This window comes from Pelmatolapia mariae, linkage group LG17 (genome assembly GCF_036321145.2).
Source record: "Pelmatolapia mariae isolate MD_Pm_ZW linkage group LG17, Pm_UMD_F_2, whole genome shotgun sequence".
NCBI classification, from domain to species: domain Eukaryota; kingdom Metazoa; phylum Chordata; class Actinopteri; order Cichliformes; family Cichlidae; genus Pelmatolapia; species Pelmatolapia mariae.
The window spans coordinates 21978771-22001365 of NC_086242.1; the positions used below are offsets into that span (position 1 = coordinate 21978771).

Here is a 22595-nt window from a genome sequence, read left to right on the forward strand (position 1 = left end):
ATCTGACAGCTCATTTCCCTGTTTTCTCAGCCGTCGCTCTCTTTCCCAGTGGCGCAGTTGGTAATGACGCCGGTCGGCAGCCCAAAGATCGCTGGTTCAATTCCACCTTGGTCCACGTTTTTTTTCCCCTACAAATTAATACACTATCACAGACCAAGAATTCATATTGATCATTTATTACAATTCTGCAAACATTTATGATTTTAGCAGCTTTTCTAATATGGACCTCAGATTCTTTTTAACACTCAATGGCACAAATACTGTTCCCTTTAGGCTCTGTGTATATGTGTGTCTGTATCAATATTTCTCCCATGTTAAAGTATTACTCCTCCATAATAGTATTTGTGCTAAATCAAAGTACGTCTACTACATCTTAGTACTTCTGCTCAATCATAGTATTTCTGCTAAATCACAGTATTTTTGCCATATCATGGTATTTGTGCCAAAGCATTGTATTTCCACAAAATAACAGTATTTCTGTTATGTTATATTATTACTGCTCATAGTATTTCTGCCAAATCTTGGTATTTGTTCCAAAGCATAGCATTTCTGCCCAATCACAATATAACTGCAAAATAAAGGTTTTTGAGCCAAATCATAGTGTTTGTACTAAATCCTAGTAATTCTGCTCAATGATAGAATTTCTGCTATGCTGTAGTGCTTTTTGCTAGATTATAGTATTTGTGCTAAGTCAAAGTACGTCTACTACATCTTAGTACTTCTGCTCAATCATAGTATTTCTGCTAAATCACAGTATTTTTGCCATATCATGGTATTTGTGCCAAAGCATTGTATTTCCACAAAATAACAGTATTTCTGTTATGTTATATTATTACTGCTCATAGTATTTCTGCCAAATCTTGGTATTTGTTCCAAAGCATAGCATTTCTGCCCAATCACAATATAACTGCAAAATAAAGGTTTTTGAGCCAAATCATAGTGTTTGTACTAAATCCTAGTAATTCTGCTCAATGATAGAATTTCTGCTATGCTGTAGTGCTTTTTGCTAGATTATAGAATTTCTGCTAAGTCAAAGTATTTCATATAAATCATAGTATTTCTACCAAGTCCCAGTGTTTCTGCCAAATCATAAATCATAAATAATGTGGTGTGTTGGGGGAACAGCTAGTTCTCTCCCATCATGCCTTGGGACATGTGCTGCTGTTTAGATGTTCTTGTTTCATGGTTTATGGTCACGTTACTTTTAACTGTTGTCTTGAATGTTGTGTTTATACTACGGTACAAAGTCACTGACAGTTATTGTTTTATAGGAAGAATGAAGTACCATAAGTGAGTTCTGTTATGCTGTTATTGGCCCTTGAAGCACATTGTGGCACAAGCAAGTGTGTTTAATTAAGAGCACTCCCTACCATCTTGGGGTGAAAAGACAAGCGTAATCTCTCTCTGTCGGCTTCTTTGTAAGAATATACACTATCCAAGACATGTGATTTATATTGATCATTTATTACAATTCTGCAAAGTTTTATGATTTTAGCAGCTTTTCTAATATGGACCGAAATACATACAAGTACACAGCCTAATGAAGCAGACAGAGGCAGTAGCTCTGATTGGTGAATTTGAGCAGAACCAGGTTGTTCTGCCTCTTTTCAGCAGAAATTCTGCTCATTCACCTCTATTCAGCACAACGTTCTGCTTTTTTGCCTCTTTTCTGCAGAAATTCTGCTGATTCATCTCTTTTCTGCAAAATTTTCAGCCTTTTCGCCTTTTTCAATGCTTTCATCTTTTTCAAATCATAGAGTTCAAATCAAAATATAGTGTTTGTACCAAAGCATTGTATTTGTACGAAGTACAATATTTCTGCCAAATCATAGAATTACTGCTATTTCATAGTATTTGAGTGAAATTACAGTTTTTCTGCAAAAACATTGTATTTCTGCTACTGTATTTCCGCTGTATTACGTAGTGGCTAAGTAGGAGGCTGACTGTTACTAAGTGCATCAGTGTACATAGGTCATCTCTTGTGTTGGAGTGCCCTCTTGTGGCACCTTTTGGGTAGTGCCTTAGTGAACGTGAACACTGCAAAGAAGTGGTATCAGACTGGTTTGTAGTGGAGAAATATGTTGCCAGTTTCTTTCATCTTTAATCCGTATTCATGTTGTAATGTAGTAACTTTTGTGGCACAAATACCACAATATGGCAGAAACACTATGTTTTGGCACAAATACTTTGATTTGGTATACTTTAGTTTCTCACCCCTTTTCAGCAAAATGTTCATTTTTTTCACCCCTTTTCAGCACAAATTCCAGCTTTTATGGCTGTTTTAAGAAGAAAAAACTCTTTTCAGCAGAAACTCTGCTGATTCATCTCTTTTCAGCGCAAGTTTCTTCTTCTTTACCTCTTTTCTGCCGAAATTGTGCTGATTCACCTCTTTTCTGCAAAATTTTCATCCTTTTTACCTCTTATCAGCACAATTCTCAGCAGCTTCTGCTCATTTCAGCAGAATTGTCCGTCTCTCCACCTCTTCTTTGCAAGAATGTCTTTGGCTCAGGGAAATGAATAGCCGCCTTGTGACCAGGAGGGCCAGGTTCGAATCCTGCTCAGGGCTTGTTTCTGCTTTGTTTGTTCCCCCCTGCAAATTTGTGTGAATTTGTACACTGTAATATCGCTGTATTACGTAGTGGCTAAGTAGGAGGCTGACTGGCAGGGCCAGACTCAAATTTGAGCATCTTCAGCCCCTTTCAGCAAAATTTTCAGTTTTTTCTGCTGTTTTCAGAACAAAAACACTCTTTTCAGCAGAAATTCTGCTCATTCACCTCTTTTCAGCACAATGTTCTGCTTCTTTCCGTCTTGTCTGCAGAAATTCTTCTGCTCATTCTTCACCCCTTTTCAGCAGAATTTTGAGTTTTTTTCACCCCTTTTCAGCACAAATCCCATTTTTTTCAGGTCTTTTCAAAGTCTGCTGATTCACCTCTTTTTAGTAGAATTTTGTGCTTTACCTCTTTTCACCTCTTTTCAGTGCAACGTTCTGCTTCTTTCCCTCTTTTCAGCCGAAATTCTGCTGATTCACCTCTTTTCAGCAAAATTTTCAGCCTTTTCTCCTCTTATCAGCACAATTCTCAGCAGCTTCTGCTCATTTTAGCAGAATTGTCCATCTCTCCATCTCTTCTTTTTGCGAGTGTCTTTGGCTCAGTGAGATGACTAGCTTCCTTGAGACTAGGAGGGCCAGGTTCGAATCCTGCTCATAGCAACGTTTTCTTTTTCACCACCATACAACTTTTTGCAACTTTTCATCTTTTTCAGCTTTTCAGCAGACAGCTTCAGCGTTAAGGCATCCACACAGCATTTTCGCAGGAAATGCAAATTTTTCTAGTTATTATTATTCTTCAGTTTCCGCCTGAAATTTTGCAGCGAATCTCGCCTCGCAGTTTTGAGACAAGATTCATATATGTTACCTCATTTTGTGCGGCTGGATCAGGAATGGTGTGCTATGACTTTTGGTGTTTATGACTATTATAGTTTTTTAAATATTAATATTTTAGTGAAAATTTTCCCGCGCTTCTCTGCCAAACAGTTTTGACAATAGGGTTACATATGTTAGATCATTTTGTGCGGCTGGAGCTGGACTAGTATGGTATACACTTTTGGTGTTTATGACTTTTATAGTTTTTTAAATATTAATATTTTAGTGCAAATTTAGAAAGATTCTTCTTTTGGCGCCATAGAAACAGACTTCATTTGTGGTGTGTTGGCTCCATCTTTTGGTCCCACTGATACAAATTTCAAACTTCATTTGTGGTGTGTTGGCTCTCTCTAGTGGTATGCCGGGAGTAGTACGGCCTGTCTACCCTTATTTGGATTACCATAATGATGACAATATCAACGGTGCGCACAGCGTCGCTGCTTTCAGGAGCCATTGGAATTTTTAAGGTTGCGCAAATCATTCAAAAGTTACGGTAATGCTTGGTGGAAAACTCAATATCCCACAATTCATAGCACGCCTCTGCCGAGTCAAACAATGGCGGCCATCACTTAGTTTTTATTTTCCTCTTAATACTGTTTCTAGGTCACAAAATAAACTTTTAAGATATTTTCAGGCGAGAATATAGGTGTGTAAACTTCAAATATCTGCTCGTTTTGTCAAAACATCCCATATTAGCGACAATGTTCTGACGATGTCGTTTCTGCTTGAGGCTAGCTGGCTAGTGTGGCTAGCGCGGCTTTGCTAACAAGCTACAGCCGGCCTGGATGACAGTGAGAGCGGCTTACTCTGGTTTCACACCCGGTCCTTCGTAAAGTCTCGTGGTCACAGCTGGACTTATTTTTCGTTTAAATGGACCGATGATTTATTTATTTATTCATTTTAGTAACGGTATAAACAGTGAAAGGTGGTGGATTGGCCAGATGTAAACTTCAAATATCTGTTCGTGTTACCAAGACATCCCATATTAGCTCTGATGGTTTCGGTGCCTGCAAAGAGCTAGACAGCTAGCTAGCTAACTGGCTGTCTTTTTGACTCAGGGTCATAGCTGGACTTATTTTTCGTTTTTATGAGCTGATGAGGGTTTTTTTTTAGTAACGGTACAAACAGTGAAAGGCGGTGGATTGTCCAGATGCTGGTCGATGTGGAAAAAATAACTGAGTTGTTTGGTGGTCGCTGACACGGAGCTACAACCGAGGGCAGCTATCCACCGGTGTGTGTCAGACAGAGCATGCAGGGAACGAGACATACGAGGCGGCGAGGCGACCACCGATCGACCGGTGGTAGATCATGGATCAGGGAAACCGAAGGCAGGAGAAGCAGGCGGCTGCCGGTCAGAGCGTGAGGTGAACTGAATTTCAGGTAAGAAGTTATGAACTGCACTCTATTTGGGTCAGATATAAACCGAGTTTAGGTGTAGTTTATTTTCGTTGTGCTGACTTTTTACAATCAGTTATAATAACTCGTACTGCGTGCTAGCTAGCACAACGGAGTTTCTATACAGCTGTGTGCGCGCTAAGTTACTGATGTTGAACTTTATGACAGCCTCCCCTGTCATTCTCTCGCCTGTTCAAACTTCAGTCATGAAACTGATCAATGATCAGCTTTTCTCTCTTGTTTGTTTATCGCGCTAAACAACAGCAGCACGTTTAAGCTTGATCAGCTGTTGTTAGAATTCATTTGATTTTAATTTCTAGTATCAGCTGATGTTTGCTGGAGCCACAGCTGTAGAAGCGGCTGGTGGAAACCAGGAGATGACCTTACCGAATCATTAGAGCTGAACTGGTGATGGAGAAACAGGTTTACCTTTTTTTTAGGTGACATGAATGAGTTGAAGGGAAGTTATGAACTATTTCTGAGAGAAATAAACACCAAGCTCCTTTTTTATTTAGCTGACAGCTGGTAACTGTGCAGGGGCGGATCTAGCAAAGCTTTTGCCAGGGGGCCAGGTAGGGCATCTTACAACCAAAGTTTGTATAATAATACACAAGATTGGCTGTAGACCATTGTTAATCATTCAGAACACTGTGTAAAAATAACAAAAAACAAAAAGTGAATGCAAAAGTGCATAAATATTTATTTTACGTGATTGATGTGTGTGGCGGGGCGTGGTCTGCAGTGCCGCTGCAGGGGAGGTGGACCCACCTGAGCGGCATCTGCAATCACGCCTCTCTGGCGTAGTCTGTGCTCTCTCAGCTGTTTTTTGGGTGTGTGTCAGGCTGTGAGTTGAAAAGCTACAGCCGGCTGTGTGGGTACACCAACCATGTGTGAAAAGTGGTCCATAACGTAATGCTTCAAAGCGTGTTCATGCAAACATTGTCGGGTCTGCCGTGGTACAATGGGACTTCTGCTCATGAAACTATGTGCACAGCATCTGCAAATCGGGGCTGTACAAAGTCACTTCATCTTTACCCAAAATTGTAAGCTGTCATCTGTGAGGCGCGAGCGGTGTTTGTTTTTACCATAGTTCATGGTGGAGAATGGCTGCTCTGCTGAGTTTTGCTCTCTGTAGCTGTATGAATGGCAAACTACACTGTTTACCAGCGGCATAGGCACACTTAAAATTTCTTCTGAAATTTTCGCTTTCTAGTTTGTTGTTGTTGTTGTTGTGCTAAGCTAAAAGGCAGAATGCTACAGGCATGGCCCTAAAGAATGTAGCCTCATGGGCAGTGTAGTCCGTGCTGCAGCGAGAATGGACTGCCATACACGTTATGTGTCTGTGAGCGAGGGAGGGAGAGAAAGGAAAAGTCCGAGCTGTTACGGAGCAAAAACGGGAGCTGGAAGCATGTAAATATAATAATAACCACAGCAGCCAAGAAGAGTGCCTGACGAGCCCAGCTGTAAGTAAGCTATTAAGACTCGACTGTACGCTGTATTCGTGTTTTCCTCCGAAACAATAAGTTCCGTTGGAGCAGCCTTTCAACGCCTCTCTCTGTCTCTGGCAAGCAAAGTTGACCCAGACAACAAAGTAAAGCTATTTTTCGGCTACCAGCCCAACACGGAAACCGACGTATTAGCCAGAGGTCCCTTTACTACGGTTCGGAGCCGCGGACCTTCAGTAACAGTAATAAATCACAGCAATAGTACATTCACGTAGTTGTAAACAGCATGATAATATATTAAGTAATCCAAAGTATTCAGAATACGTTACTCTCATTGAGTAACGTAACGGAATACGTTACAGAATACATTTTGGGGCATGTATTCAGTATTCTGTAATGGAATACATTTTAAAAGTAACCTTCCCAACACTGAATACTGAATAGATGAGTCCACTGTCAGAGGCCATAAGATGATCATTTTTAACCTTCACTAAAGCTGTTTCTGTGCTGTGATGAGCTCTGAAACCTGACTGAAACTGTTCAAATAGCCATTCCTCTGCAGATGATCTGTTAGCTGTTTGACAACTAAGGCTACGTTCACACTGCAGGCGAAAGCGCATCAAATCCGATTTTTTTGCCCCTATGCGACCCGTATCCGATCTTGGTATGACAGTGTGAACGGCACAAATCCGATATTTTCAAATCCGATCTGGGTCACTTTCGTATGTGGTCCTGAATCCGATACGTATCCGATGTTTTAGAAAGCGACTGCGGTGTGAACGGTCAAGTCGCATTAAATCCGTCTTTTACGTCACTGACACAAGACAGACGCCAATTATCGGCGCCGGAGAAGCGCCCGATAGGACATCGCGAACGATTTCTTGCCATCCGGTGAAACTGTTGGGAAGACCACGTTGGAGAAATGTGGACATTTTATTTTTACTGTATTTTCTGCAGATTCTGACAGAAATCTGCAACTATCCTTTGAAGCACCGCTCCTCTAAAACAGCAAAAAGGATCATCTACATTATTATGTAAATAACAAAATAACTTAAAGCAAAAATTTGGAAACATAAAGTCCGAAGTCTTTATATTAAGGGCCATCAGTCAAACAATATTGTTTGCTCTGGGTCTAAACAGAGCGAGTTGTGTGTGACATCTTCTTTTGCACATGCGGGCCGCTTTGAGCGTTCACACTAGAGCGCGTTTGATGTCGCATTTTATGTGTAGTGTGAACAAGCAGACAAAAAAATCGGATTTGATCAAAAAATCGGAATTGAGCATTAAGACCTGCAGTGTGAACGTAGCCTAACCTTTAAAGAACTTTTGAGATGAAATGCAGGTTGGAGACAGCTGGGTCAAGAGATGGCTTTTTAAGTAACTATTTAACTACTGCCAGCTTGAAGGCCTGTGGTACATGATCATTTTTAAGTTTGAAGCATTAATTATGGCAGGACTTCTTTGAGCAGTCTTGTAGGAATGCGGTCTAAAAGACACGTTGATGGTTTGGAGGAAGTAATTACTGACGTTAACTCAGAAAGATCAATTGGAGAAAAAGACTCAGTACCATTGATACTTATTCAAAGTAGCCGTAGATAATGTTACATCTGTGAGATGATTATGAGTCATTTTTTTCTAATGGTTAAAATTTTATTTGTGCAGAAGTTCATGAAGTCATTACTAGTTAACGCTAAAGGAATGGTTGACTCAGGGCTTTGACTTTTTGCCAGCCACAGAAGAGGATAACAGCAAATGAATTATATCCCTAAACTTAGTTGCAGCACTTAACATCAACTGTTATTAAATATATTCCCCACTGCTGTGTAAATGTAAATGTTATTAGGAAATGATCAGACAAAAGAGTTTTCTGAGAATACTGCTTCTATGCCATATTTCTGGACAGGATGCAGTGTGATTAAAGCTGGAGGAGGTGGTGAGAGGGAGGTCTGAGCTTCCCTGCTGCCTCCACGACTTTAGATAAGAAGAAGAAAATTGCTGATGATTTATGATTTTGTTATTTTAGATTTTTAACTGTGATGAATTTTCAATCAATGTTCATCAATCAAATTGCATGGCACAATTCGCCGTGCATTATTTTATTATTTTTTTAGGATGTCAATTTGTCATGTTTTAACAATGTGAACATCTTTTATAGTAACATGTTTTCATGTCATATTCAGCATCAACATTTTTCTTTGTTGTCTGTCTGGAGTATAATGTGTAATGTTGTCAATGCCCCTGGGATGTTCCTGGCCAGTCGCCTAGCTTGGGGGTCACTGTACCGAGTGCTCCGATTACCACTGGGACCACTGTTAACTTCACCCTTCATACATAGGGAGAGGAAACAAACAAACAGCAAAAGATGGCACAGCAGATAGAAACGCAGGTTTGTCCTCTAACTCATTTGTGCAGTCCAAAGGAACCCTTCATCTGGATTGCCGAGTGTCAACATGCATTTGACTGTGCCAAGTCTCTCCTCTCCAGTGCCCCTGTACTGGCCGCTCCTGACTTCAGCAGGGCATTCAGGCTGGAAGTGGACGCAAGCACTACTGGCACTGGGGCAGTACAGCTACAGGATGGAGTTGATGGCATCAGTCACCCAGTTTCCTACTGGGTTCAAGCCTCACCAACTTAACTACTCCACCATTGAGAATGAAACGCTAGCCATGTTGCTTACTTTGCAGCATTTTGACGTTTACGTAGGGTCAACCACAACACCTGTTATGGTATATACCGAGCATAACCCTTTGATATTCCTGAAGCGCATGTACAACCACAGCCAGAGATTGATAAGGTGGGCTTTGCTTGCTCAAGAATACTTCAGACATAAGAGAGGTGTGGACAATGTTATAGCTGATGCACTTTCAGGGCGCAGTGTTGAGCTCCCTGATGAACATGGTGGTATGTGTTAAAAGAATGTCTGTTTTACTTTATGTAAAATTTTGTGTGGGGGTGTTGTGGTCACTGACCTCTGGTGGCTCTCCCTATGTGAGAGAGCTTTTTCTCGTTTCTCCCTCTGCTGTATTCCAGCTCTGCCTCATGAGCCGCAGCTGACATGTGTTGCAGCTCATCAGCCATGGCATAAAGACTGCGTCTCTAACCGCCATGCCCCTTCTTCTTCTCCCTCCCCTTTTTGCCTGAGCTGTGAGCTGCAGTGGTTTGGGCAGCGGGCTGTAGCTGTGTGTGTGAATTTATGAAACTTGGCGTAACTTTGGCTTTTCTTTTTCTGAGTAAAGGTATGCCTTTACTGAGATAATTGTGAACCACACTGGAAGCAGGTAGGGGTTCTCTGCCATTTTTGTTTTGACTGTTTTCTCCTGTTTTGTGGCTAGACAGGGAGCACAGCCATTGTATTTTGTTTTCTGATAGACAGATCTTGGTTTGTCTTTTAGTTAGAAAGGAGGTGTTTTGTTTGTTGTTTTGGCCTTGAAGACCCTGACGCGTAGAGCTTCCCTGTGTTTATTTTTGGGCCTAATTAGTTCTGTGAAATAAACCGTGTTTTAATCACATCGACTTTGCGGTCGTAAATGGTTTTCATTACACTTTGTGTTACCCTCCACCCCAGTACTACTTCGTTTCTAAGTGGGGTGTAACAATGACAAGCAAGCTGAGTTTACCAAGTTAATAATAAAAACTTTACTACTTGTGTTCATATGCGTGCTATTTAAAAAAAAGAGAGGTGATCATATCGCTTTAAGAAGCTCAACTATGACTTGCACACAACAATGTAGTCATGTGATGTGAGGGAGGAAAGAAGAGCTGCTTTACAGGAAACTGCTCAGTAAGTTCTGACTATATGCCATACTCAACAGAACAGGAAGATTGTCTAAGAAGAATGACTGTTACAAAAACCATCCACTCTTCAGCAGTGTAAGGTCCTGCTTCCAATGAAAAGTGACATGAAGGTAAGTCATGTACAAGGAAGAAAGAATGCTGCTGTGTTTGTTAGATCAGCGTCACTAAAACTGTTAACAGTTATTAAAAGATTCACACATGGTTGTGGTAGTCTGACGGTCTGGGGAGGCTTTGCTGCTTCAGGAACTGGACAACTTGCCGTAACTGATAAAGAGCAGAATTTATCATTATTCGTTCTTCAAAAGGCATGATAACATCAGAATTGGTGTGATAGAGATTTTAGTATTGTCTAAACACTTTACAGCCTCAGAGTTTAAATGTAGTATTTGCACAGTAAAGAATATCACTTGTTGTATACTAAAATAAAACAGACAGCTGTTTTTTTCAAACACAGCAGCTTGTGTGTGTGCAGAAAGATCGCACAAGAGAGCTGTGCCTTCTGTTCTGCCAGCACTTCATTTTGACTGCCCATCTTCAAAACACAAGTTCCTGCATAGCCATAATCAGAACTTAGGATTTAAATACCACACTTGATCATGTTCAGAGCCTCAGCCTCATGAACCCGACCATGATAGTCATCTCAGTGTCCAAGCAACAGGAACATATACAAGAACAATGTGGGATTTATTCTATGTTCCTGTTTCCAGAGGTCAGCAACAGAGACAGAGAGCAGAGTCTCCAGGATGTCTATGGAGAGTGAGCAGCCCAAAGATCCTAATCCATATTTGAGTACTGAACCTGAACCTTCAAACACAAGGTTAGAGACTTTTTGTTCTTCATGGACCTGATGGTCAGCTCACAACGGAAAGAACAATGTTTTCATTAAGGAGAGCTATTGTGCACAGATCAGTTTAAATTATGAATTAGAATAGTCAGAACTGGTACAACAGTGGTTGCAACTGGGATCTTCTCACTTTTGTTTATAGGCTATATTAATACTCCCCATCCAAGTTTGGGGTTTACTGCCCTGAGTGTTCCAGTTATGAGGACCTCTGGTGCCTTCACCTTTCACATCTTCTTTAGCTCATCTCTCAGTCTTTGCTGTTTCTCAAGCTTCTCATTCTCCATCTTCTTGATGTTGCTATCACTCGGTATAGCTACATCTATCACTACAGGCTTCTTTCTCTGCTTGTCCACCTATGTGCGGTTGATTGCCGTCACCAGATTGCTTTTCTGTGTCTGGAAGTCTCACAGGATCTTAGTCACTGGGGGCGAACACCATCTTAACCTTGGGACCAGCACATACTCTGCACAGATGTTCCTGTATAACTCTGTATGTATGCCCTGCCTGCTAGCATCTTGCACTCAGCTGTTATGTGCTGGATTATCTCAAGGGCATCTCTATACAGCCTGCACTTGGGGTTTTGGCCCAGATCTCAGGCCCAGAGCTTGTTCCTGTGCTGCCACAATTACTGCTTCTGTGCCATCTTTCAATCCAGCCATGAGCCACTTCTTCTATCTGCTGGTGTTTGCTGTGCAGTCGACTGTCCTTCTATGATAGTTTCTTTCCTTGCTCCTCTTATTTTACAGGTTTGTGCTACCTGAGGTATTCACAAAATACGTGATCATTTGTGGCCATCTTTCTGATGTACTCATGGCTCTTTCTCGTTTCATCCTGGATAGTAGTTCTGACACTCACTAGTCTTTGGCCTCCTTTCCACTTAGTGTATAGTCTCAGGGTGCTGGATTTTGCACGTAACCCTTCATGCATGGTAAGGGGCTTTCTAGTCTTATTGTCAGTGGTTTCTATTTTCTTCTTTGGCCAGCTTATTGTCCAAGCAGGGCATCTGATAACCAGGAGGGTGTAGCTGTCCATTATTCTTCCCATTAAGCTAACGTCTCAGGACTTGCCTTACTCTTCAAAGGTATAGCCTGTGGGATTCCAAGGTACTTATAACTATCCTCATTTTCTGCAATGTAATACTTCTTGTAGTACAATCCTCTCAGTTCTGACTAACTTCCTTCTCCTTATTACTTATTACTACTGCTATTGTTGCTCCTAGTGGTGGGGATCAATAAATCGATGTCTCATTCACTCCTGGCATACAGCTTGATGTCATCCATGTAGAGGTGGTGGCTCATGTTTAGTCCATTCCATAGTTGGCATCCATAACCTTGTTAATGATCTGGCAGGACTATCCAGAACAGCAGTGGGGATAGAGCATATCTTTGTAAACGGTGATAACTTCTGCAATTGGCTTGAAGTTGGTGTTTAGGGTTGTTTGCCATATCTACATTAATTCCGATGAAGGCTCTGACTTTACTGTCTTTTGTACTGGTCAGAATCAGAATAATCTTTATTTGACTAGTTAGTGCACACAAACAAGGAAATTGACTATAATTTTTCTTCATGTCTACAGCCAAAAGAGATGTCATGTTTATCAGGACAAGCAGCTATCCTGCTGTGCTTTCTGTCATGACATGCTGAAGGATCCAGTCTGTACTAGATGTGGACATTGGTTCTGCAGACAGTGCATCTGCCCATACTGGGACCAGTCTGCTTCATCTGGGGATTCCTGTCCTCAGTGTGAGAAAACTTCCAGAACCAGTAATGGACTACAGACAGCAAGTTGGAGCAGCTGTATACAAAGTAAGACTGAATATCTGTCTGCTGAAGGGCTTATTTATGAAAACAATTTTTTGGTGTTTTGTTCAGATATTAAATCAATATTAAATTCTTTGTTTTTGATTGTTTTTCTTATCTTTCAGAAAATGCTGGCCTTCAGGAGGTTTTAGATGAACATAAGATCGATCTCAGGAAGAAATATAAACATGTGACGGAAAGAGCTGATGAAACGGGCAGTGGAACTGTCTATCAGGGAATCTATGCAAAGTTCCATATCACAGAGAGACAAAGTAAAACGGTTCATACCCAGCACGAGGTGAGGCAGCTAGAAATGGCTTCCAAGGAGAAACCCATGCATGACACTCAAATCAGGTGCCAAGACATTTTTGAAGCCTTACCTAAACAACAGAAACCCATCAGAGTGGTTCTGACGACTGGTGTTGCTGGAGTTGGAAAAACATTCTCAGTACAGAAGTTCACTCTGGACTGGGCAGAAGGTTTGGAAAACCAAGACATCGATGTGATGGTCTTGCTTTCATTCCGGGAGCTGAACATGATCAGAGATGACCGGTACAGTCTTCTGGAACTGCTTGATGTTTTTCATCCAATATTACGAAAGGTCACAGCAGAGCAACTCGCTGTCTGCAAACTTTTGTTCATCTTTGACGGCCTGGATGAAAGCAGACTTTCACTGAATTTCACTAAAGGGAAGCTTGTGTCTGATGTCACACAGAAGTCATCAGTTAGCAAGCTGCTGACAAATCTCATCAAGGGGACTCTGCTTCCCTCGGCTCTCATCTGGATAACTTCTCGACCCGCAGCAGCCAATCAGATCCCTCCTACATGTGTTGACAGGGTAACAGAAGTACGAGGCTTCACTGACGCCCAGAAGGAGGAGTACTTCAGGAGGAGATTCAGTGATGAAGAGCTGTCCAGCAGAATCATCTCCCACATGAAGACATTCCGCAGTGTCCACATCATGTGTAGAATCCCAATTTTCTGCTGGATCACTGCTACAGTTCTGGAGCACATGTTGACTACAGAGGAGAGAGAAGAGCTGCCCAAGACCCTGACTGACATGTACTTACATTTTCTACTAATTCAACCAAAAAAGTATGAGTACCATGAGGGACATAAAACGCGTCCACAGAAACTGATGGAGACTGATAAGCAAGATATTCTGAAGCTGGGAAGCCTGGCATTTGAACATCTAGAGAAAGGAAACATTGTGTTTTACCGAGAAGACATGGAGCAACATGGTATCAATGGTGCAGGGGTCTCTTTGTACTCAAGAGTTTGTACAAATGTCTTCAAAAGAGAATGTGGTATCTTTCAGAAACCAGTCTACTTCTTTGTTCATCTGAGCTTTCAGGAGTTTCTTGCTGCAGTCTACATGTTTCACTGTTACACCAACCAGAAGACAGAAGTGCTTCAGAAGTTCCTGAGAAATGGTCTTTGTATTTATCCTGAATCTTTAGTATCTTATTCATCATCATCCACAGATATATCCTTTCTGGATAAATTTTTGTGGAGAGTCATGCAGAAATCCCTCGAAAGTAAAAACGGCCACCTGGACCTGTTTGTTCGCTTCCTTCATGGTCTCTCTCTGGAGTCCAACCAAAGACTATTAGGAGATCTGCTTGGTCAGACAAAAACAAATCCGCAAATAAATGACAGACTCTTAGACCTTTTCAATTCAAAGACTTCAATTCAAACAATGACACTAAACAGCTATAGAAACTTCAGAGGCCTGTGGGGTCAAACAGAGGAAAGACCCAGAGCATTATCAATCACCCAGCGAGTCATCAACAATGTGACGACAATGAACATTTACAACATGTCTCCGGACAGAAGCATCAACATCTTCTACTGTCTGTTGGAGATGAATGACCGCACATTGCATCAGGAAATCCAAGAGTTCCTGAGGTCAAAGAACAGATTAGGGAGAACCCTCTCGGAGTCCCAGTGCACTTTTCTGGTCTTAATGCTGCAAACATTTGAAGAGGTTCTGGATGAGTTGGATCTGTGGAAGTTTAACACAACATTGGTGGGAAAATGGAAATTGATTCCAGCTGTGAGGAACTGCAGAAAGGCTCGGTGAGACAAGGAGTGATTAACATCTTAAATCAGTTTTAATTAAGCTGTTTTGTTTTTGTTTTTTTGTGGTTGATTATTTTTCTCTTTCTGTGTGTGTGTGTGTGTGTGTGTGTGTGTGTGTGTGTGTGTGTGTGTGTGTGTGTGTGTGTGTGTTTTTTATTTTTATCTTTTGTAGTGATAAAAGAATGAGGGTAGTGCATATAATGTACAATGATATAAGGCTAAAGGTTGTCCTTGTTACTGAAATTATTGCTATTATTTACATTTATTTTGCCTAATCCATTATTTGAGAAAGAATACTGTTAGACCTGGCCTCTCCCTTAGATAGTGTGAGGTTTTCGGCCATTCTGGATGGGCTCAGCATATAAGCATAAGTGGATGGATGCAGTAATAAAAAAAATGTGACTGTGGTTCTTCATTGTTTTGGTTGTTTGTTTTGTCTTTGCCTTTAACTATCGAGTGTTATTGACTAAGTTTTTAGGTGCAAGGTCATTTTGGGTGACTTAGCATCAGAAGGCCACCATTGCATCACTTTTTCACAGCTAATTCAAATCTACATGATTATCATATCTGCATTTAGGGCCTTTAGGCCAAAGGACAAGGGAGTGAACTGATGAGGACATCTAGTGGGCAAATAATATAAGATAACCACAGATTTGTGTGTGAGCACCCCATTTCCACATGAAATGTATGAAAAACGTGCTATCTTTATAACAAATTTTAAAAATGTATCTGTCATTGTAGACTTTCTGGATGTCAACTGTCACTGACTCACTATGAAACCATAGCCTCAGCTCTAAAGGCCAAGAACTCCCATCTGACAGAGCTGGACCTGAGCTTGAATGTGATGCAGGATTCAGGAGTGGATCTGCTGTCTGCTGCATTGAAGAGCCCAAATTGTAGACTGGAAACTCTGAGGTCAGTTTACTGAATGTGCCTTAGTTTGAAGTGTTAAGCAAGTCCTTTATAAACTGACACCTATGCTGTGTGATGAATGTAATGTTCCCCGTCTCTGCCCCCCTCCCCGTGGTGATGCATTGGATATATTTGTGGCCTAGGCCCTGTTTCAGAAAGCCGGTTTAGAAAACTCAGAGTTAAAAATGATACTCAGGGTTGAGTAACCCCGAACTGTCCAACTCGGAATATTCGGTTTCAGAAAGGCTGATAACAATTAGTTCAATTAACGCGGAGTTGCTTTAACCCCAAGTTAAGCGCGCGCACGAGGATACATAAAGCCCTGATTAGTGGAGCACAGATTAAGCGAGTCACCATGGAGACGGAGGGAAAGAAGGCGCGGTCAATGTATTTTACAGCGCTTGAGGCCGAAATTCTGATGGCAGCATATGCCGATAACATGCAAATTTTCCGGAAAAAAAGTAACACAGCCTCAGCTGCAAAAGAAAGGGAGCATGCATGGCAAAACATAGCCGACAGAGTCAATGCGTGAGTGTTAATTTAAACATTGATCTAGGGATTTCCACCCATTTAACACGTTATTTTATTATATTTCATTTTATTTTTTATGTTATACATTTTATTTTGTGATGTGATGTGAGCGCAGGTGCAACCCAACAGGCCCCAAACGTTCCTGGCAGCAAGTAAAAATGAAATATAAAAATATAGTCCAAACAGGTAAGGTGTAATTGTATTATGAGCCATAGTGCTTGGTCTGTTTGTCCTATGTAAATCAATTGCAGTTAGAGGCTACATTAATTTTCTTTCTGTAAGCACTTATTGAAATTATCTGAGCACATTACAAGTACATATTTGCTTACTCTGTATGCTCAAATGTGACCCGTTATAGCCAACAGTAAAAAAGCGGAGGGCCGAAAAACAGGTGGGGGTCCTCCACCAGCACCACTCACAGAGGCTGAGCAGTTGGCCCTCAGCCAAAACAGTGGGGACATCCTCTGAGTCAATAACCCCGCAAGACACAAGTGCCTACATAAGAGGTAAATTACTATACTCCATTACTATACTTCAGCCTACTCCTTTTCAAACAACTGCATGGAATGATTTTATGAAATGTTGGTGAATGTATATGTTTGAAATAAAAATGAACTGAACTGAACTGAACTGAAATAATTTGTTAGTTTGAAATGCTACAGGGAACTATGTACCTGTACATTAATGCTGTGGAAAGACTTCCTGTTCACATAGTCTCCTTCATTTACTGAAGGAGCAATGATTGGAATGTGAGTGCCATCTATACAGCCAATCACGCCTGGGAACCCTGAAAATAAATGTAAAATTTAAGTAGTAGTTCAAGTATCACCACATCATGAATTAGGTTTTGTTCATCCTGATACCTGCAATTTTGTGGAATCCCTCTTTGATAAATCTTGTGGGTCTATGACCGGGGAACACCACAAACGAGTACAGGAGACGTTTCAGTGCAACTGTCACATTCCTGACTGCCCGACAGACGGTAGCCTTGGAAACGTGCTCAGCGTCACCAATATTATACAGAAAGCTCCCGTTTGCAAAAAAACGAAGTGCAATACAAATAATATGTACAGAACTGAGAGAATGTCCGCGATGTGTGAGGATGTTATTCAAATATATTATAGATTGTGCTGAAAAACAGTAACGTTCACACAGAAAATCATCAGGAAATGATAAAATGTCCAGACGCGCTCTAATCACTCTCTCCCGGCGGAGAGCTCTGCGGAGAATTTGGGCTTCAACATCTACTGGCTCTTCAAGGAAGGGGCACGCCATGTCTGACACTTCCTACAGTCAGGTTTCCGACAAAGAGGCGGAGAAGGTCAGGGTTAGTTGAAGTAAACCTGCTAGGGGGCAGGTTAGCTTCACGGAGTGTGTCGTCATAGTAACTCACTCAGAATTAATCTAAACTCGCTTTGTGAAACCGAAAACCCAGAGTTTTCGTTAACTCAGGGTATACTTACTCAGAGTTTGCACTAAACCGGCTTTCTGAAACAGGGCCCTAGTGTGATATTTTATGTGTTAGTAATTTCTGTTTTCAGTACTTTCAGTGCTGGTTTTCCTTTTAGATATGGCTACTGAAGATTACTTTTAGTTAGAATGCTCTGCCTCCAGTGTCTTTCACATTGGGTCCTTTACAATCCATACACCAAACCAATAGTTGAGGATAAAATCAACAATTCTGTTCTCTAGGTAAAAAAAAAAAAAGGTTGCCTCGCAGTAATCTGAGATAGGAAAACCTGAGGGCCATATAGCTTTTGTTCTTCAGCATGTAGTCTGTGTTTGTGGCAATTGAAGTCTTCTTTCTGGTTAGAGGACTGTCAGATGTCTGAGAGTGATTTGATTTTGTTCTTTTTGATGAGCTTCTAATTTTTTTGTCATTGTTTTGTTTTTAATAACTTGATATTGGAAGTAGCTTTCCTTTCTCTTTAAGTTCAGTTTTTAAATTGTAAACAGAACCTGCTTTGTCATGTGGACTTTTTAAACATTATTATTATTGTTACTTCCTCACATTACTGGGAACCCACGCTAACAAAAGCGTTTTTTTTTTTTTTCCATATACAACTTAGTTGAGGTAAGTGTGTGTGTTTGTTTGTTTTTGGTTTTAATTCAGGTGTCCTATGGTTTCTTATTTTTATGGACAATTTTGCTGTGTTCAAAATTTGTCATAGTTTAGGGTGAAGAATGTAGCTGTCTGTCACAAAACGGCTGTGTGTAGGCAGGAGAGGACCCAAATGCAAAACTCACCGAGACGGAACGTGAACTCAAAAGCACAGCTTTATTGCTGAAAACAAGGCCAAACGATACAAAAATAAACTGGGAAAACTAATAATAAATCATACATGGGGGGGGGAAAAAGGAGACTCACACACAGCTATGAGGGAGGACGCGACACTAACAAAGAGAAACACAGGGCTTAAATACACTGAGGGATAACGATGGAAATGAGACACAGAAGGAGAGCACAGCTGGGAGTAATTAGACTGGATAAGACAAGGGAAGCAAAACTAGAAACAATGATATGAGACACGTACCTTCAAAGTAAAACAGTAAACACACCAACTGAACTCTAGACATGTAAACTTAACAGACTGGGGAGACAGAACATAGGGACCTGGAACATGGGAGAGAAAGGCACAGTAGAAAACCTAAGAACTAAACCCTTGACAGCTGTAATTGAAACCTAGCGAAATGACAATAATCAAAACAGTACAGCCAAGGACTCAGAAAATAAACCATAATATAAAAATACAAAAACTCTAAATGCTGGGTCACAAAGACCCAGAACCGTAACACTGTCATAATGGTGTAACGTTGAAGGGAAATGTCATTCAATTTTATTTCAGAAATGGTCACTGATTAGGACAGTATTGTGAACATCCACATTTAAAAACACATCTGTATAATCAATGATTTTATTCACATGCTCTATTCTTTGTGTAGATTGTATGGCTGCAAACTGTCAGACACCAGGTGTGCTACACTTGTCTCAGCTCTGAAGTCTAACTGCTTCCATGTGAAAAACCTCGACCTGAGTATCAACAGCTTGATGGATTCAGGAGCAGAACAACTGTCTGACCTTGTGAGGAGCCCACACTGTAGACTCGACACTCTGAGGTCAGACATCATGTTTTGGTTGTTGAGATTATAATGTTAATAAGTGCTGGAAACACTAAACAACAGATACGAGCGTTATACTGGTACATCCCAAGTATCCTAATGGTAGCCTGCTTTCATATTCTGTGGTTCATTGCATTTGCTATTACAGATCAATACTGAGCCTCATTCTTAAAATAACAAACAGTCTGCTACTAAATTTGATCTGCAACAGGTGATATTCTGTACTATTGGTCACATTTAAAAAAAAAAAAAAAACTACTATGATTTTTAATTGATTGATGAATATTCTTTGACTGGTATTCATTTTCTAAACATCTCTTCTTCAGCCCATCTCTGAAATTGATTTTGAAACACTGAATGAATTCATCAAGCATGCTGGTTAAAAATCGTCCTTTTTTTTTTTTTATTTTAAAGTTTGGAGGAATGCAGTTTGTCAGAGAATAGCTTTGTCTCTCTGGGCTCAGCGCTGAGGTCCAACCCCTCCTATCTGAAACATTTGAACCTGAATGACAACAACCTGCAGGACTCAGGAGTGAAGCAGCTCTGTGGTTTTTTGGAGAATCCACTTTGTAGACTGGAAACTCTGAGGTCAGTTCATTTTTTTTGTTTCATATTTGTTTGCATGTTTTAGAGCAGAAAAGGGAAAAGCTATCCAAACCGACCTGGCCCTATATGAGTAGGTAAGTACCCCTAAACCTAATAACTGGTTTTGCAATTATTGGCAGCCATAACTGCAATCAAACATTTGTTATAACTTACAAGGAATATTTTATGTATCTGTAGAGAAAATCTGGCCCAACCATTTTTGCATAATTGTGTTAATTCAGCCAGAGTAGAGGCTATTAGAGCATTAAAGTGTTTTTCATTTATTTAATTTTCTTTTTACTTGTGTCCTGTCTGGCACCTTTGTAATGAGAATTGTGATCTGAATGTGATGTTGAGCCAACTATATTTGCTTGTCCAAGATGTGCTTTGTAAATTCTTTATAGGCTCCTCTTCCTCATGTGTTACTTTTATCATTCTTCATTTCCATTTGTGCCACTTGACAATAGTACGTTAAATGTACAATTTGGCCAAATCCAACCTGACAGGCAGGAGGGGGGAAAAAAGACAGAACGGAAAAGGAACTGGGGAGAAAAGGGAAAAAATAGTTAATAAAAATTGAATAAAAATAGAAAAGAGTTTCACATCTATGGACAAAAAATCCTCTGAAATCCACATGAAAATCAGAATACGTGTGATTAGAGTGTCTATAATTTTGTCCATCTTATTTTCTTGATCAAAGATTGAGGAGCTGTGATTTGTCAGAGATCAGCTGTTCTTCATTGGTCTCTGTTCTGAAGTCCAACCCCACTCATCTTAAATATCTGGAGCTGAGTAACAACAACCTGAAGCATTCTGGAGTGAAGCAACTGTGTGGTTTTCTGGAAAGTCCAGACTGCAGACTGGAACATCTCAGGTCAGTTCGTTACCTGAAATTTTATGTATTGTAGAAACTTAGATACGCCGTGTAAGTTGTGAAGGGAAATAAGCAGAGTTATGTATTGATTATTCTCAATCAAAAAATGTTCAATCATAACATATTCTCAAAAGTGTCAAATCTGTTTACAGAAAATCCTCAGAGTTAGAAAATGAATTTCATGAAGGAGACATTTTCTGGGTTTTTTGTTCTGTTGATTTGAATTCATTAAAATGCCTGATAATCCTGTGGAACAAACACACATAAGCGAAAGCCTTTTTGAATATGAGTATGAGATTAAATGCTGTTGCAACAGTTTACTGATGTGTAAAATGCTAACATGAAATTGATCTTCAATAACAGGAGGCAGTTCTTTTAGAATGGAGAGGTCACTGAGACATAGAGCTCTTTGGGACAATTTCATTCATTTTTTAAATATAAAACTATATATAACTTATTCTTTATTCAGATTAGGGTGGTGCAGTTTGTCTGGGATGAGCTCTGCTCTTCTTGGCTCAGCCCTCAAGTCCAACCCCTCTTATCTGAAGCATCTACACCTTAGTGACAATGAACTCAAGGATTCAGACGTGGAGCTGCTGTTGGATCTAGCCAAGAGTCCACACTGCAGACTGGAGTATCTAAGGTTAGTAGAGGGGTCGAGCCATTCAGGACTCAATTTTGTTCCACTGTGGACTGGAAACGGAGTTCACACTGAATCCTTGCATGTGTGAGAACTTCTAATTTAGCACATTCACTCCAACTCGTTATCACAAGAGCTGGTTACGCTGCTCCACTGCTGCTCTGAACAGGAGTGATTGCATGTACTGCATCAGCTAATGAAGGGGAGCCTCTGTACACACCCATTTATCAGTTCTGTTCTTTGTTCTCTCTTCTTAGCTGGAAGTAAAGGGTGGAGCCTTGAGAAAGGATGATCTGTGTCCCGATCTCCAGAGATGTTGAAACAGCAGCACACAGAGTACTTCAGTGACTTTGAACTAGTGTAAAGTCTGTGGTAATCACTGTTTCTTTCTTTCTTTCTTTCTTTCTATTTTTTTTTTTTTTTTTTTTTTTTTAATTATCATGATACCTGATCCCAGTGTTGGGTGTCACTACTTCAACAGTAAAACTAATCTCTGTAATCAGAGTACATTTTTCACTAACACAGTAATGGACCATAGTGTAATACTAAATAATTAATTGCATTATAGTTACTTATATTATCTGTGTTATAAAAGGTTGTTCAGTTGTCTGCATGCAAGGGCGTAGATTTGGCATGGACGGAAGGGACATGTCCCCACGAATATCCAGCGATTATTGAATTGTCCCCACCAATAATTTGATCTCTTCGAGTAAACGAAAAACCCGATAAAAAGAAAGAAAAAACAAAAACCGATCTGTCAACGTCTCATTCACCTAGCGGTGCAGAAAGAGTTAAATTACGTTCTCTACTGGAGTCCTACATCATGTGACAAATATGGCCAATGTGATTGGCTGTGCCTTTAAGGGAGCTCTGTTTAGTTTTAGCAACAGCAAGCCTGCGCTGCGAGGACCTACAAGGAGGAGAGGAGGATGGCAGCACAAGGGAAGAACCTGGATATAAGAAAGTATTTTTCAAAGAAACCTGTAAGTCACTTAAAGTCAAGTTCACTCATAAAATGTGTCCGTCATAATAACGTTACAGGCTATGCTAGGCTTTGGCCCACGTCAGTCTAAAATTGTATCTAACCATGAATAATGTGTTTTGGAAACTAACTGCACAACAGGCAGCACTATTAGTTCTCTCAGTCTCCC

At 40.5% G+C, this 22595-nt stretch overlaps 2 protein-coding genes across 4 annotated transcripts in view; both read left to right on the forward strand.

The window, feature by feature from the left end:
- Positions 1-9413: 9413 nt before the first annotated feature.
- On the forward strand, positions 9414-21810 carry LOC134615641 (NACHT, LRR and PYD domains-containing protein 12-like). 2 transcript variants are annotated; one of them, XR_010091312.2, is made up of 11 exons: positions 9414-9539; positions 10074-10166; positions 10764-10873; positions 12477-12706; positions 12826-14779; positions 15524-15697; positions 19169-19342; positions 19760-19933; positions 20631-20804; positions 21279-21447; positions 21702-21810. XR_010091312.2 is itself a non-coding variant. In XM_063460210.2 (11 exons), exons 2-11 carry the CDS (start codon positions 10149-10151, stop codon positions 21709-21711), a joined length of 3192 nt encoding a protein of 1063 aa, XP_063316280.1. In that variant the 5' UTR covers positions 9414-9539; positions 10074-10148; the 3' UTR covers positions 21712-21810. The 2 variants fall into 2 exon arrangements, 1 of the variants encoding a protein (XP_063316280.1); XM_063460210.2 differs by having other exon boundaries at positions 21274-21447.
- The window catches only part of LOC134615642 (NACHT, LRR and PYD domains-containing protein 12-like), a 32495-nt gene continuing 31621 nt past the window's right edge, over positions 21722-22595 (forward strand). The window contains exon 1 of one of the 2 annotated variants that reach the window (XM_063460213.1): positions 21722-21816. The gene's annotated coding sequence lies outside the window, so the exon portion shown is untranslated. Of the gene's footprint in view, positions 21817-21918; positions 22428-22595 lie in introns of those variants that run through there. The other variant, XM_063460212.1, reaches the window with a different exon arrangement.

Bases quoted from the DNA above. Each gene is read 5' to 3' on its own strand.
- LOC134615641 (XM_063460210.2), top strand. The intron at 12,707-12,825 runs GTAAGACTGAAT...CTTATCTTTCAG, and splicing joins TTGGAGCAGCTGTATACAAA to AAAATGCTGGCCTTCAGGAG. The intron at 19,343-19,759 runs GTCAGACATCAT...TTTATTTTAAAG, and splicing joins TGTAGACTCGACACTCTGAG to TTTGGAGGAATGCAGTTTGT.